Source organism: Rosa chinensis, chromosome 1, assembly GCF_002994745.2.
Source record: "Rosa chinensis cultivar Old Blush chromosome 1, RchiOBHm-V2, whole genome shotgun sequence".
Lineage (NCBI taxonomy): Eukaryota > Viridiplantae > Streptophyta > Magnoliopsida > Rosales > Rosaceae > Rosa > Rosa chinensis.
In genome coordinates, this window is record NC_037088.1 from 1,782,702 (window position 1) to 1,796,222 (window position 13,521).

Sequence of the window (13,521 nt, forward strand, 5' to 3'; positions counted from 1 at the left end):
GATTAGATCGAAACAATGATGTTTGTGGTCGATCGTTTCTTCTCAACAAACTCTAAGTTTGGAGGACTCAACAAGCTCCAAGCTTGGAGTGAGCACGAACCCCCACAGTTTGGCTATTGGTCTCCTCTATGAAGAAGAACGGGGGGTAGAAGAAGAAGAATGGATGTTGGAAGTCCTCGAGAAAAGAAGAAAAGAATGAAAACTTCAAAAACAGGAACTTTTAGAAAAGTTTACCTTGAAAAGTTGTCGGAATTTGGTGGCCAAAGGTGATGGCTGAAGCTAGGTTGGCTGTGCAGGGAAGCTGCGGGTTCGCTGCAGGGATGCCACAAGAATGCCGTGATGCCTCGAGGATGTTGCGGAGATGTCGCATGGATGCCGAAAGGCCGCTGCGGAGATGTCACCAGGTAGCGAGGCCGCTGCGTAGATGGCGTGGGGATGCTGCGGGGATGCCGTGAGGCCACTGCAGAGATGTCTCGGGGATGCTGCGGGGTAGGCTGCGGATGCTGCAGGGCTGCAGGGGCAGCAGATGCAGTGCGCGCATGGGCGCGTAGGAGATGCAGTGTGCGGGGAGTAGAGAGCGCAGGGGCTCGTAGGAGATGCGGGGGATTTCGGGTTTTGGTTTTTAGGGCTAGGGTTAGAGCTCGTGCTGATAACGTGTTTTAGGGAAACAGAATTGAGAGAAAATTGCTGTGTATTCTCATTGATAATAGGGGCCTCTTTATATAGAGGATTACAAGGCATAGAGTCTGAATCATGCAAAGAAAGTAATCGTACATTGAATTAGAATCTAAATCCTTCTAATGTAACCATTTTACCATTAGGTCAAGTAACCTAGAGTTTGGGTCAAACACAGAATAGAGATTTTCTTGAACATGAATTTTATTTTCATTAAATTTTGGCATCCACACTACTCAAAGACAATCAAGTTAAAGACGAAATAATTAATTAATTTCAAGAACCCGCAACGAACGGTAGCACTCTATCATCATAGTTTTTATTTTTTATTTTTTATGAAAAGACTACAGATTAAAGATGGAAGCCTCTCTGGCATCCCGAGTTTACAATTTGTCCACACATTTCCACTAGTACAATTATGGCCTAGATTAGCTATAGCATCTGCTACAAAGTTTGCTTCTCGGAAGATATGACGAAATGAAATTGAGTTAAAACTGGTAGCAATGGCTTGGATATCTTGAATAATTTTGAGTAAGCGCCAGGGTGGGTGTATAACTTTATTAACAGCATCAATGACAAGTTTGGAGTTGCCCTCAACTTCAACTCTGTAGTGTCCCGGCCTCGTTCTAAAGCACAGACGAGTCCGTTACGTAGAGCAATAACTTATGTTAAAGGAACTATATTAGTACCGACTTGTTCAGTGGCAGCTACCAGGGGCCTTCCATGAACATCACGTATAACAAAACCACCACCAACGGAGGTTCCATTTACTGATCCATCAAAGTTGAGTTTAACTGCACAAGCAGAAGGAGCTGTCCACCTAATGGTGGTTCGTTTGTTTTGGGAAAAAACTCACTCTGCTTGTCCCTCTGTAGATCTGACATTACCCATATTCGCAGCGGAAGCTGCTACCACAGATTGTGGGTTTGGGTTTGCATTTCTAAACACTTTATCATTCCTGGCTTTCCAGATTTTCCAACAGGAGGGGATTATTTTTGCAAAGAGGCTACTGTTAAAAGGTTGAGAAAGGAACAAATCATGGAAGACTTTGAGATATCCCTCATTCCAGTTCAAAGTTGCAGGTATACCTGTCAATCTCCACACTTCTGCAGCAAAACTGCAATAGCCAAAAAGATGGTCTGCAGTTTCATTGTCAGTATTACACATAGGGCAGAAATTGTCATCTATCATTCTAAATTTAGAGAGTCTATCTCTTGTTTTCATTCGTCCTCTTAGCAGTTGCCAACCAAAGAGTTTGATTTTTGGCTGGATATCCAGTTTCCATAATTTGCTGATAAGAGCAATTTGATGGTGCCTTTCTTGTGTATTAAGTTGCAACCAAGTAGCTGATTTGATGGTAAAGAGACCATATGAAGATGGTCCCCAAATGAAGTCATCTTCCTGTTCAGTTGTAGGAATAGGAATACTTGTAATCTGATTAATGATGTTAGGATCAAAAAAGAGGGAGAGCTTACCCTTATTCCAGGCCTTGTCTTGTATATAGTTTTCAACAGTTTCATCCCAATTGATTAGGTGCCTTTTGTCTTCTGCAACATAAATATGCAAGGGGTGATCAAACACCCAATTGAATATCCAGAAGTGGATTGATTTTCTATTGCCTAAGATCCATCTCATGCCTTCAAGAATGAGGTCTCGTGCATCCAGTACTCCTTTCCAGGCAAGAGAGTTTGACTGCTTTTTCCTGACCTGGAAAAGAGAGGCATTCCTTAGATACTTTTTTCTCATTATTTGAGCCCACCAGTTATCTTGTTCTTTAATTATTTTCCAAGCGAATTTGGCTATAGTTGCATTGTTGAAGAAAGCAGAGGACCTTATACCTAGACCCCTCATTGACTTGGGTTGGCAAACCTACTTCCAAGCAATCGGGGGGCATTTCATGTCCAATCCCCATAAAAAGGACTTGGCCTGCTTGTCAATACTATTAGTTATCTTCTTGGAGCATTTAAAACACGACATAGCATGGTTTGGCATCCCAGCTAGATTTGATTTAATTAAGGTGAGTCTATCTGCTCTTGAGAGAGTTCCCTTCTTCCAACCCGCAAGCTTGTTGGAGATTCTTAATAAAAGTTCATTAGAATTGATAGGATTTTTCCAAAAAATTACATTATGTATACCAAGATATTTGCCAATTGTAGCCTTTTGGTTTATGTTAAGGATATTAATTATTTCATTCCTTAATCTATTTTGAACATTCTTAGAAAAATAAAGTGAGGATTTGTTAAAATTGATTTTCTGACCTGAGGCTTCAATGAACCTGGTTATGACATTTGAAATGTTTCTCGCTCCTTTCTTTGTGGCTTTGGCAAACACTAGACAGTCATCAGCAAACATTAAATTTGAGATTCTGAAACCAAGAGGAGAAGAGAGTAGTCCAACCTGAGATTTATGGCTTGTAGCCAGATGATTCAAATGTCGGATTAAGGGTTCCATTGCTAAAATAAACAAATAAGGAGAGAGTGGATCTCCTTGTCGGATGCCTCTTGTTGGCTTAAACCAACCTGTTGGCTTCCCATTAATTAGCAAAGAAAAAGAGGCTGAGGTAATACAATTCATGATCATGTTGATCCAATTGTTATGGAAGCCAAACCTCCTAAGGCAACTGGATAAATAGTCCCAGCTGATAAGGTCATAGGCCTTTTCCAGATCCAGTTTTGCAGCTAACGCTCCTATTCGGCCCTTCTTTTTTTGGAAATCTGAGAAGAGAAGATTTCATGAGCAATTAAAATGTTATCATGAATTGATCTGCCTGGTGCGAAGGCTCCTTGGTTATTGGAAATGCATTTCTCTAGCAAAGGCCTTAACCGTTTTATCAAATTTTTTTTCATAATCTTATAGGAAACATTACAAAGGCTTATAGGTCTAAAATCTGTGACTTTTTTGGGGTTCCCCACTTTAGGGATGAGGGCAATGTTAGTATGATTCAGGAGATTTAGAGGAAGGTTATTTGCGAAGAAATCTTTAACTAGGGGAATAATGGTGTCTTTTACCTCAGTCCAGCAGTTTTGATAGAATGCTGCATGTAGTCCATCAGGTCCAGGAGCTTTATGTGGTCCTATGGATGTGACCGCATCAAGGATTTCCTTATCTGTTACCTGTTTCATAAGCAATAAGTTATCTTCATTAGTGATACAGGGATTGATAATAGAAATAAAATTATTTATGAAATTGGCACTAGGTGTATGATCAACAGAGAATCTTTTCTTGAAGTCTCGTACAAGCATCTCGGCTATTTCCTGATTTGTAGTAACCCAGGTTCCCTCATTATTTTTGAGTTTCATAATATAGTTATTCTTTTTCCTCATATTAGCCTGCATTTGGAAAAATTTGGTGTTCCTGTCTCAGAGCTGCAGCCAATTTGCTCTTGATTTTTGTAGCCAGAACAGTTCCTCATCTTTATAACATTGTGTTAATTACTTTCGTAATTCCTGATCATGTTACTGCAAATAAGTATAATCAGGTGTGATCTCTCTAAGAAGGGTGTGGTGCTCAGAGAGATCAAAGTACCCGCATAAATAGTGTTCATTTGGGTAAAATCTGAAAATGAAATGCCTAGATTGTCACCCATGACTGAGCAAGCATGGTCTTGAGAACGCAAACGCCCAAACACGGATCTAGAGACTATGGTAATGGCTATTTTGGTTTTGGGTATAGCCATAAATGGGGCTAAAAGGAATAGGAAGCGTTTCAGAGGGAAATCGAGGCGTTGGAACAAGGTGCTACCTAGGAAAAAGCAGCAACAATTATTATTGAAAATTAATGCAGAAACGCGCTTAAAGAGGCGTACCTGGTCATTACGGCTGATTTCTTCAAGTTTCGAGTAGAAATGATTATGTGCTGCCACTGAGCCGTGGTTGGATTCTGTTCGAAATCTATAGCTGAAAAAGTAGATTTTTAGGCGTGGGAAGATGGCCAGTGGGAGGGTTGCAGATTTAGAGATTTGGTTTATGGGATAGCTAATATTTTCAAGGTTGGGGTGTAGGAAGGGAGGAAGCGGCTCAAGAAATCTTATGTTATAAAGTTGTAAAAACAGGGAATCATGGACATTTGGAAGAGATTTGGGTTGGGAGAGCAACCAATTGGTGGTGCAGAAGCCTGGCCATGGCGGCCACCATCCGATCTCCCTGACAGCTTTGAATCTAAAACAAAAAAACCCTAGCGGAGCTCTAGGAGTCGAAGGAGAGGCGCGTGTAGCGCGTGTCATAGCTCCTTTTGGTTCACTCTATCATCATAGTTTTGAGGGTAAAGTCATGGACCCATTAACACGTGACTTGAGTGAGTGTTAAATGTTAACTAAGTAAAACTGTAAAACAGTAAAAGAAGTAGGGCATTGAAAAGTGAAAAAAAATAAAGAAGCTAGGTCTGCAACCACACGAGTTTGAGTTGAGTGTGAACCACACACGCACCTAAATTAGATCCTTAACATGCGCTCGCTTGAAGCAACAGACTTTGTTTTTTTGTTTTTTGGTGTGTCTCCCACAAGACTGGGCTCTGTTTCTCTCTCTTTCTCTGCTACGTCCACTACTAGAACCTTCCCCCACTCTCTCAAATTTAGGGTTTCTCCAGGGTTTATCACACACCAAAACCCCCTCAGACCCCAAAAAAAATAAAAAAGTAAAAAAAAAGAAGCAAAATTCCAATTTCACTAAAGACTCAACCTTTCTGTTCGATTGATTGATCGATAGAGCTTCCCCCCCCCCAAATGGGTGGCTCCAATGGCGTCAGGCTCTTTTACTCGCTCGCTCGCAGCTCCATTACCTCCGTATTTCTCTCCCTCCTTTATACAATCGATTACAAACTTGAATCATTATCATTTTCATTCTAATTTCTTGAATTTGGATTGGTTTTAGGTATACGCCAGAGTGCTTGGAGGTGGTTATAGGACGTTTAACACTGGGATTTGCAACAATTCCAGGGTTTTAGGAAACTCTTCTTCTACTACTACCACTACTACTGCCAGTAATGGTATGTCAAGCACACACCTTTTTTTTTTCCAGTTTTCTTTTTTCTTCAGTAGAAGGAAAAAAGAAGAAGAAAGAGTAGAGGTTCTTTCTCTTGCACAGTGGTGCTGTTGTTATTTTTGGAGACGCAAAGAATGTCTTGATGAAGAGATGCCTGCCTCTTCTTTAAATATATATCCAAACCAAAAAATGGAGGGAAGCCTTGAACTTTTTCTAGAGTAGGAAAGTGAACCTCTGCCATACCTTAATTCTCAAAATTATGATTAGTTTGGTTACCAAGATATCATGAATTTGGTTCCAAAGCTCAATGCAAATTTTAATTTTGGATTCATCCTTTCGATTTGAATAACCAAACAGGGCATTATCAGCTAGTACCATTAAGGCATCACGGACCTGACAAAGAGGACCTTTAGATTTATATAAAGATTATTTTGTGTTTTCAAGCTGTGTTACTTTTGCTTCTCTTAGGAGCCATATTTTACTTTAAAGCTTTCCTTCCTTAATATCTATGAATCATTAGAGATTTGATTATAGAACTGGCAACTATTTTTCATATCACCTACTTTTACACGTGGACTTCATAGTTTCTTTTGCTGGGGAATCCTACCATTCCAATTGTGTACGTTGCTTTTTGTTTGCGGAAGATGAAGATCGATATATCTAAAGCTAGTATTTGTTTGATGCTGCAACTTTCTTCCGGATCGATCACTTGTGATGCATTCCAATTGGAATCCTAATTACCATATTCCCATTTGACCCTTCCCTTTCTGTTTTGACAATGCAGGCCTTGTGCTACAGCAATAGGTGTTTGATCAAGGGCAAACCTGTCAGTTGATTGAACTCTGATAAGTGTGTTCAAGGAACATCCCTTGATTCACTACAACAAAATTGGCTATAGGACACCATCAGTTAAGGGTGCTTAATAATGGCATAGGCCACTGTTTTCTTCATTAGCCACAATGCAGCCACCCATGCAATGTCAGTCCCCATTGCCCCAGTTTCTAATGCAGCATAGAACACCAATAAGTAATCGGTGGCAAAACTTTTAACTTGACAAACAATCTGTCACATCAAATATGTCTTGTCATTTGCCACCTCTTTCACACCAATTATAACATTAACTAGCAGCTTTTAGAATGGTGTCTAAATTGCTCATGCTGTTTTTAAAAAAGTGGCGCCAATTTGGCACCAAACAAGAGCTTTACATTTCTTTCCTGGCTCACAAATTCACAAAATGATTTGCATTCCATTAAAATGTAATAACTAAACTATGAATTATCCATTGAATATCTGCAACGTATTGCTGTTCAAGTGCTATATTGAAACCATAAGTTATACATCATATCAATAACAGATGGTGACACTTGGCACCTATATATTCTCGACCGAGTGCAACACGCTCAATGCAAATATTTTGGAGCCAGTGAAATGTAATACGTTGCATTATGTCCTCGGATAATCTTCAAGCTCACTCTGCAGACAGTGAAATGCACATCAGATTGTAGCAGCTAATTAAGTAGAGGCAAAACTAAACATTACTAGACCATATTGGATAACATGGAACAAAGAACAAATGATAATAAATGTAATACATAACTGAGAGGAAAGAGTGGGTAACAATATGAACAAAAATTAGCTGACGACAACATGAACATGGTTTCATATAAGAACCATTCTTTTTTCAAATATAAGCATGAACCTTCTTGATCCCAGCAGAGTAACAAGCTAACAATTAATCAAGTGTTGTGTTCAAGCTTTAACTAATCTATAACCCTACAGCCTCCTCATCTTTATTCACTCTTTTTCTGGTTTGGTTCCAATAGCAAAGTTCTTTATAAGCTTGTCAAATACAAAGCCAAAAAACAGTGAAGAGCAAATAAAATAAAATCCAACGTCATAATTATGTATATCGGAAATCCAAAAGCTTAAAGGATAGGAGAAATTCTAAAAGGACACAGTTTGTAGCAACAAAGAGCACACAATAACATTCTATTATATGAGTACCTGATAAAATTTATCTGCATCATCGTAGGGTACGGAAGTGAAGAAACTTTAACCCTTTCAATATTAAAGGAGTACTTGTTAGAATTTGGTAATTGAGGAGATCAAAAGGTATCTGGGTAAATCAATACAAATTTAACTGCACTACTCAAAAACCTTCAATGGGACTACCATGTCGTAGAATATTGAATATTCAAACAAAGTAAACCAAAAAAAAAAAATCTCCGTTCAGTTGGTAATAACAAAACTGTTGCGAAATCAGGGTAACAAATAAAATTGAACCCAAATAATAATCAGACAATTTCAGAACAATAGGAATAAATAGGAGAATCCCAAAATGTTAAAAGACATAGTGGCATTGAAACCAACTCCCACTGAACATATAGATCATTACACTCCTAGATATATCTACGGCTAACTATACAACACAATGCCCAAGAACCAGAAAATTGCCAAAAAATTGAGAATTTTAGTGACTTCAAATTGGCTCCTATTGCTGGAACCTCTAACGGCCATGTTCTAAAACTCTGATCACACACTTAGATAAAATTTAGATGTTGAAAACATGAAAAACTAAATATATAAATTTTTGGCAGCATACCTCTTCAAATATGACTCATAAACTTTTGATGCGGCGGCTTCAAACTACGTTTCCTACATTGCAAAAACATTGAACTTAACTATTATATTCTCATGCACAATTGACTCTACTCTATGGATTCAGGAAAATCCTCGCTGTGTAGATTTAATGCGTCAACACTGAATACAAGTTTTATAACACGTTTATCAATTGCTTTGCTGGATGATGTTTACCTTTATGCATCACACTAGAAAATGTGAATGCTGACTAAAACAACGCAACAATAGCAACTGGAAAAACAATGATTGTGATACCTTGGCTGTTTGTAAGTATATTGGGCTATTACCATTCAATGCATGATTTCCCATTGTCACAAGGAAAACTGAGCTTCAAGGAAACAAAGAGGAAGATAAGATCAAGCAAAATTGATTCACTGATCTTGAGTTTAATATATATTCATTCCAAATCATGTTGCACAATTTAAATTGATCTACATGTCTATTAAATTGATTTGGTGCATTTTGCATTAAAGATTTTTTACATGCATAACAAATAAACAGGAAACATTGATTTCAGTTTTTGATATCTTTCTATATCTATCTTATTTGATGATTAAAGAAAAGATTTGTTTGAGGGGGAGTTTTCCTCCAGTATAAAAGGTTTCGAAACTAATACAAGTTTAGGGTTTTTGGTCTTATGCATAAAAACGTTGTTCACACTTGAACCATGAGGTTTTGTCAAAAATCATTTTTTCTGAAAACTCTCGTTATTTTGTTTCATGTTTCTCTTGTCTAGTCCAGTACTTTCATAAGTCATTCTCAAAGATCAGTGAGACATTTAGAACAAGGAAGATCAGTTGCTTGATTAGAGTTGATGAATTTACAATCAATGTTAGATCAGTTGTAAATCAAGTTAGCATTTGTTGCTTAGTGAATGTGTTTGTTATGAACAACACAACTTGTATACAGTAAACTCATTTGATTCATATTGGATTGATCTTTCGTGTTGGCTACGTGAAAAGCCACGCAGTGAAGTTTCCTCAGTGGAGAGGTTTACACTGCGTTAGCAATTTCTGTGTTCCTCTTGATATAGTAATTTCTTGGTTAAGTTGTTCTATCGATTATAGCACAATATCATTCTGTTTGGTATTTTCATTTGGCATCAAAGCGGGTTCTAGATTATTCTAGTAGATCGCAGGGACGATGGAACAACATCGAGATAGGGCTGCTGGTGGATCTGTTAATAGTCCTCCATGGTTTGATGGAGGATGTGAAAAGTATACTCAATGAAAGATATACATGAAATCATACTTGTATGCGCAAGATGAACATGTATGGAACATTGTGGAAAATGGCTGGAAGACACCAACAATTCCAGCTAAAGGCGAGGGCTCATCGGTCTCTATTCCTAAGCCACGGAAGGACTGGACTGAAGTAGAAGTACGTGATCTTCAAGCTGACTTCAAAGCAAAAAATAGCATTTTCACTGCTCTCTCTGAACGTGAAAAGCTAAGGATTAGTCACTGCGACACTGCAAAACAAGCTTGGGATCTGTTACAGACTACATATGAAGGAAACAAAAAGGTACGTGCACAAAAACTGCAAGGTTTGATTTATGAATTTGAAACTATGGCCATGGGAGATGATGAAACCGTGGATGACTTTCATGGTAGAATCCTAAAGATTACTAGTCAATGTCGTAGTCTAGGTGCCCCTTTTGATGAAGATAAGGTTGTCAAGAAAATACTTAGAGCCTTACCAGAAAAGTTTCACTCTAAAGTCACTAGTATTGAGGACTCTTTTGACATTGATGAATACCCTTTGGATGAACTCATTGGAAATCTGAAAACTTATGAACTAAGACTAAAACCTGAAAAGAAATCCAAAGGTGTGGCTTTCAAGGCTGTGAAAGGGAAAGAAGAGGAAGATGAACCACTTGATCTTGCTCTTCTGACCAAAGAGTTCAAAAAATTTCTTAGAAATAAATCCTCCTCTCAAAGTTTCAATGCTCCCAAGAAAAATTTTGTTAACAATGATAACAACGTGAAAGGAAATTTTAGAGCAAATAAATCTAGAAAAATAAAATGCTATGAATGTGGTGGCTATGGCCATATTTCTACTGATTGTGGTAATAGGAAGCATGGAAATAGCAACAATAAATCCCTCCTCTCGACATGGAGTGATGATGAACATCAGGAGGTCGAAAATGTTGCCTTCGTGTCGTCTCTTTCACTTGAATCTGAAAGTGATGAAGAATTCTCAGATGATGAGACCAATGTCCGCTGCAAACAACTCTAAAAAGCTTCAAAAGCCACATTAATAAAAAATGCAGGTTTGGAGGATGAAATTATGTTGCTAAAAGCTAAAAATGAGAAGTTGGAACTTGTATGGAGGACTTCTCAAAACACTTGGGAACAAGAAAGGAACAAACTCATTGAAGAGCTGCAGAACTCACAAAGTGACAAAAGTTCCCAAACCTGGAAGATACAATGTGCTGAACTGAAGAACAAAATCAAGATTCTTGAACTTAAGGTAAAAGGACAACATGCTCTAAACTTAAATTTACTAACTGAAAATGAATCATTGCAGAAAGAGCTGAAGTCCACTCAAGAGAAGTTCACAAAGTTTGAGATAAGCTCTGCAACAGCATCTAGGTTGTTCAACTCCGGAAAAGCCCACCACGATACATTCGGACTTGGATATTCTGGAGAAAACTCCAAAGGCACACACTTTGTGAGAGAATCCAATTCGGAAGTGGAGAAAGGTGATCCAAGCACCCAAGTCATCAAGGACACTATCACAAGGGCTGACAAGGAACCAAAATCCTCTCAGAAAGTCACTCATGCAAGGATGAATCAGATGTTTCCGACTGATCATAACAGGTATGCAACTCTTAAGTCTTTTATTCCTACATGTCATTACTATGGTAAATTAGGACATATCAGACCAAGATGTAATGAGAGACTTAAGTCAATTCCATCTGGTGAGGAAAAGCTATTTGTAAAATCTTTACATTGTGAACTTAAAGAGCAGAAAGAGCTTATCAACAAATTGGCTAACCTGATTTCTAAAGCAAACATGCAGAATAGAGATAAACCTGTCTGGATTAGAAAGGACTTGAATAATCAGCGTTCTAATCACTCTGATTCTACTGACTCTATTAGTGATATCTGTCTCATGACAAGTGTAAGTACAGGTAATTCTTCAACATATATTGAGGCAACCTGCCTGGTAGCACTCACTGCCTTGGCTGACAAGCGAAAGGATTTCTGATATGTGGACAGTGGTTGCTCAAGACACATGACTGGAGATAAAGCTTGGTTTATCTCATTCAAAGATGAAAGCACTACTGGTTCAGTGACTTTTGGCGATGGAAGAAAAGCGAAAATACTTGCACTAGGAACAATCAATACTCCTGGAATCCCTAATCTAAAAAATGTTTTGTATGTAGAGGGTTTGACTGCCAATCTAATAAGTGTTAGTCACTTGGCTGATGATTATGAGGATGTTTGGTTCAACAAGCAAAGATGTGTGATTCTCGATAAAAAGGGAGAAAATGTTATGAGAGGTAAGAGATCTTCAGATAATTGTTATCACATTCAATCTAATGAATCTCTAAATGTACAAGATTGCTTGTCTATGAGATCTGCCGAAGAAACCTTCGAATTATGGCACAGAAGATTGGGACATGTAAACTATCAGGACCTACTCAAATTATCCACTAAGCAGTGTGTCAGAGGTCTACCAGCACTAAGTGGTAAGACCGACAAGATATGTGGAGAATGCAAAATCGGTAAGCAAGCCAGATCTCCTCATAAAATAATAAACGCTGTCACTACCACAAGAGTATTGGAACTATTGCATATGGACCTTATGGGACCAGCTCAAACAGAAAGCATTGGAGGTAAGAAATACATACTTGTGATCGTTGATGATTTCTCCAGGTACACTTGGGTTAATTTCCTAAGAGACAAAGCTGAAACCTTTGAATCATTCAAGGGTTTAAATCAAAGAATAAAAATTGAAAAACAGTTCACAAACATGTGCTTAGTAAGAGTAAGGTCAGATAATGGAACTGAGTTTAGAAATGCTGCTTTTGCTAACTACTTTCATGAGTTAGGTGTTTCCCATGAGTTCTCAACCCCGATCACTCCACAACAAATGGAATAGTTGAGCGCAAAAATAGAGTGCTGTTAGACATGGCAAGAGTAATGCTGCATTCTGCTGGTCTAAGCTCGAACTTTTGGGCTGAGGCAGTCAGTACTGCATGTTACACCATCAATAGAGTTTTCTTGAGATTTGGAACTGACCAAACAGCTTATGAGTTGTGGAAAGGTAAGAAACCAAACATAAACCACCTTCGTGTGTTCGGATGCCCATGCTACATATTAAGAGATCGAGAGCAACTCGGAAAATTTGATGCTCGAAGCGATGATGGTATCTTCCTTGGATATTTAATTAATAGTCGGGCATATAGAGTCTATAACAAAAGAACCAGGATTGTTATGGAATCTATTAACGTGTCTATTGATGATTACTACATTAGACAGGAGGAAGCTTTTGCAGAAACATCGCCTACTCTCAGATCAAATTCATAATACACATCAACTACTGATGAACAGGATGAAAATGCAGACAACATCTTCGAGCCAGCTCCGCAAGTGAAAAGAGGGTTCAAGCAAGTTCAAAAGGATCATTCTCGTCAAGATATTCTTGGACAAATCTCAGATGGTCTCAAAACCAGAAGCCAAACTGCTCCACAGGTAAGTGTAGATGAGGTAAGACGAGGTAATGCTTTACTTTGTTTTATTACAGAAAATCAAATAGCGATGAATGTCATATCTCAGTGTGGTTTTGTCTCCCTAATTGAACCAAAGAATATCAAGGAAGCTCTACTAGATGATGACTAGATTAGTGCTATGCAGGAAGAATTAAATCAATTCACTAGGAATGATGTGTGGTACTTGGTACCAAGACCTAGAAACTGTAATGTAATAGGCACTAAGTGGATTTTCAGAAATAAAAGTGATGAAAAAGGAAATGTAATCAGAAACAAAGCCAGACTAGTAGCACAAGGTTACTCACAGATTGAAGGTCTCGACTTTGATGAAACTTTTGCCCCTGTTGCTAGATTAGAATCAGTGAGATTGCTTTTGTCTGTTGCTTGTCACCTAAGATTCAAACTGTTTCAAATGGATGTCAAAACTGCCTTTCTGAATGGTGTGTTGCAGGAAGAAGTCTATGTGGAACAACCTCAAGGTTTCAAAGATCCACATAATCTAAATCA

General features: G+C 38.3%; 1 protein-coding gene and 2 long non-coding RNA genes across 3 annotated transcripts; 2 read left to right on the plus strand and 1 right to left on the minus strand.

Moving 5' to 3' along the window:
* Window positions 1–3,009: 3,009 nt before the first annotated feature.
* On the minus strand, window positions 3,010–4,786 carry LOC121051017. The gene is made up of 3 exons (XR_005804813.1): window positions 4,481–4,786; window positions 3,684–3,788; window positions 3,010–3,389 (listed from the first exon to the last, which is right to left on the minus strand). It is a non-coding gene; the product is annotated as an uncharacterized LOC121051017 (long non-coding RNA).
* A 388-nt stretch (window positions 4,787–5,174) lies between these two features.
* LOC121051016 lies at window positions 5,175–6,746 on the plus strand. The gene is made up of 3 exons (XR_005804812.1): window positions 5,175–5,455; window positions 5,544–5,658; window positions 6,439–6,746. It is a non-coding gene; the product is annotated as an uncharacterized LOC121051016 (long non-coding RNA).
* Window positions 6,747–9,533: 2,787 nt separating this feature from the next.
* On the plus strand, window positions 9,534–11,507 carry LOC112191630. Its single transcript, XM_024331016.1, has 3 exons — window positions 9,534–10,195; window positions 10,370–10,511; window positions 10,824–11,507. Exons 1-3 carry the CDS (start codon window positions 9,534–9,536, stop codon window positions 11,505–11,507), a joined length of 1,488 nt encoding a protein of 495 aa, XP_024186784.1.
* The last annotated feature ends 2,014 nt before the right edge of the window (window positions 11,508–13,521 follow it).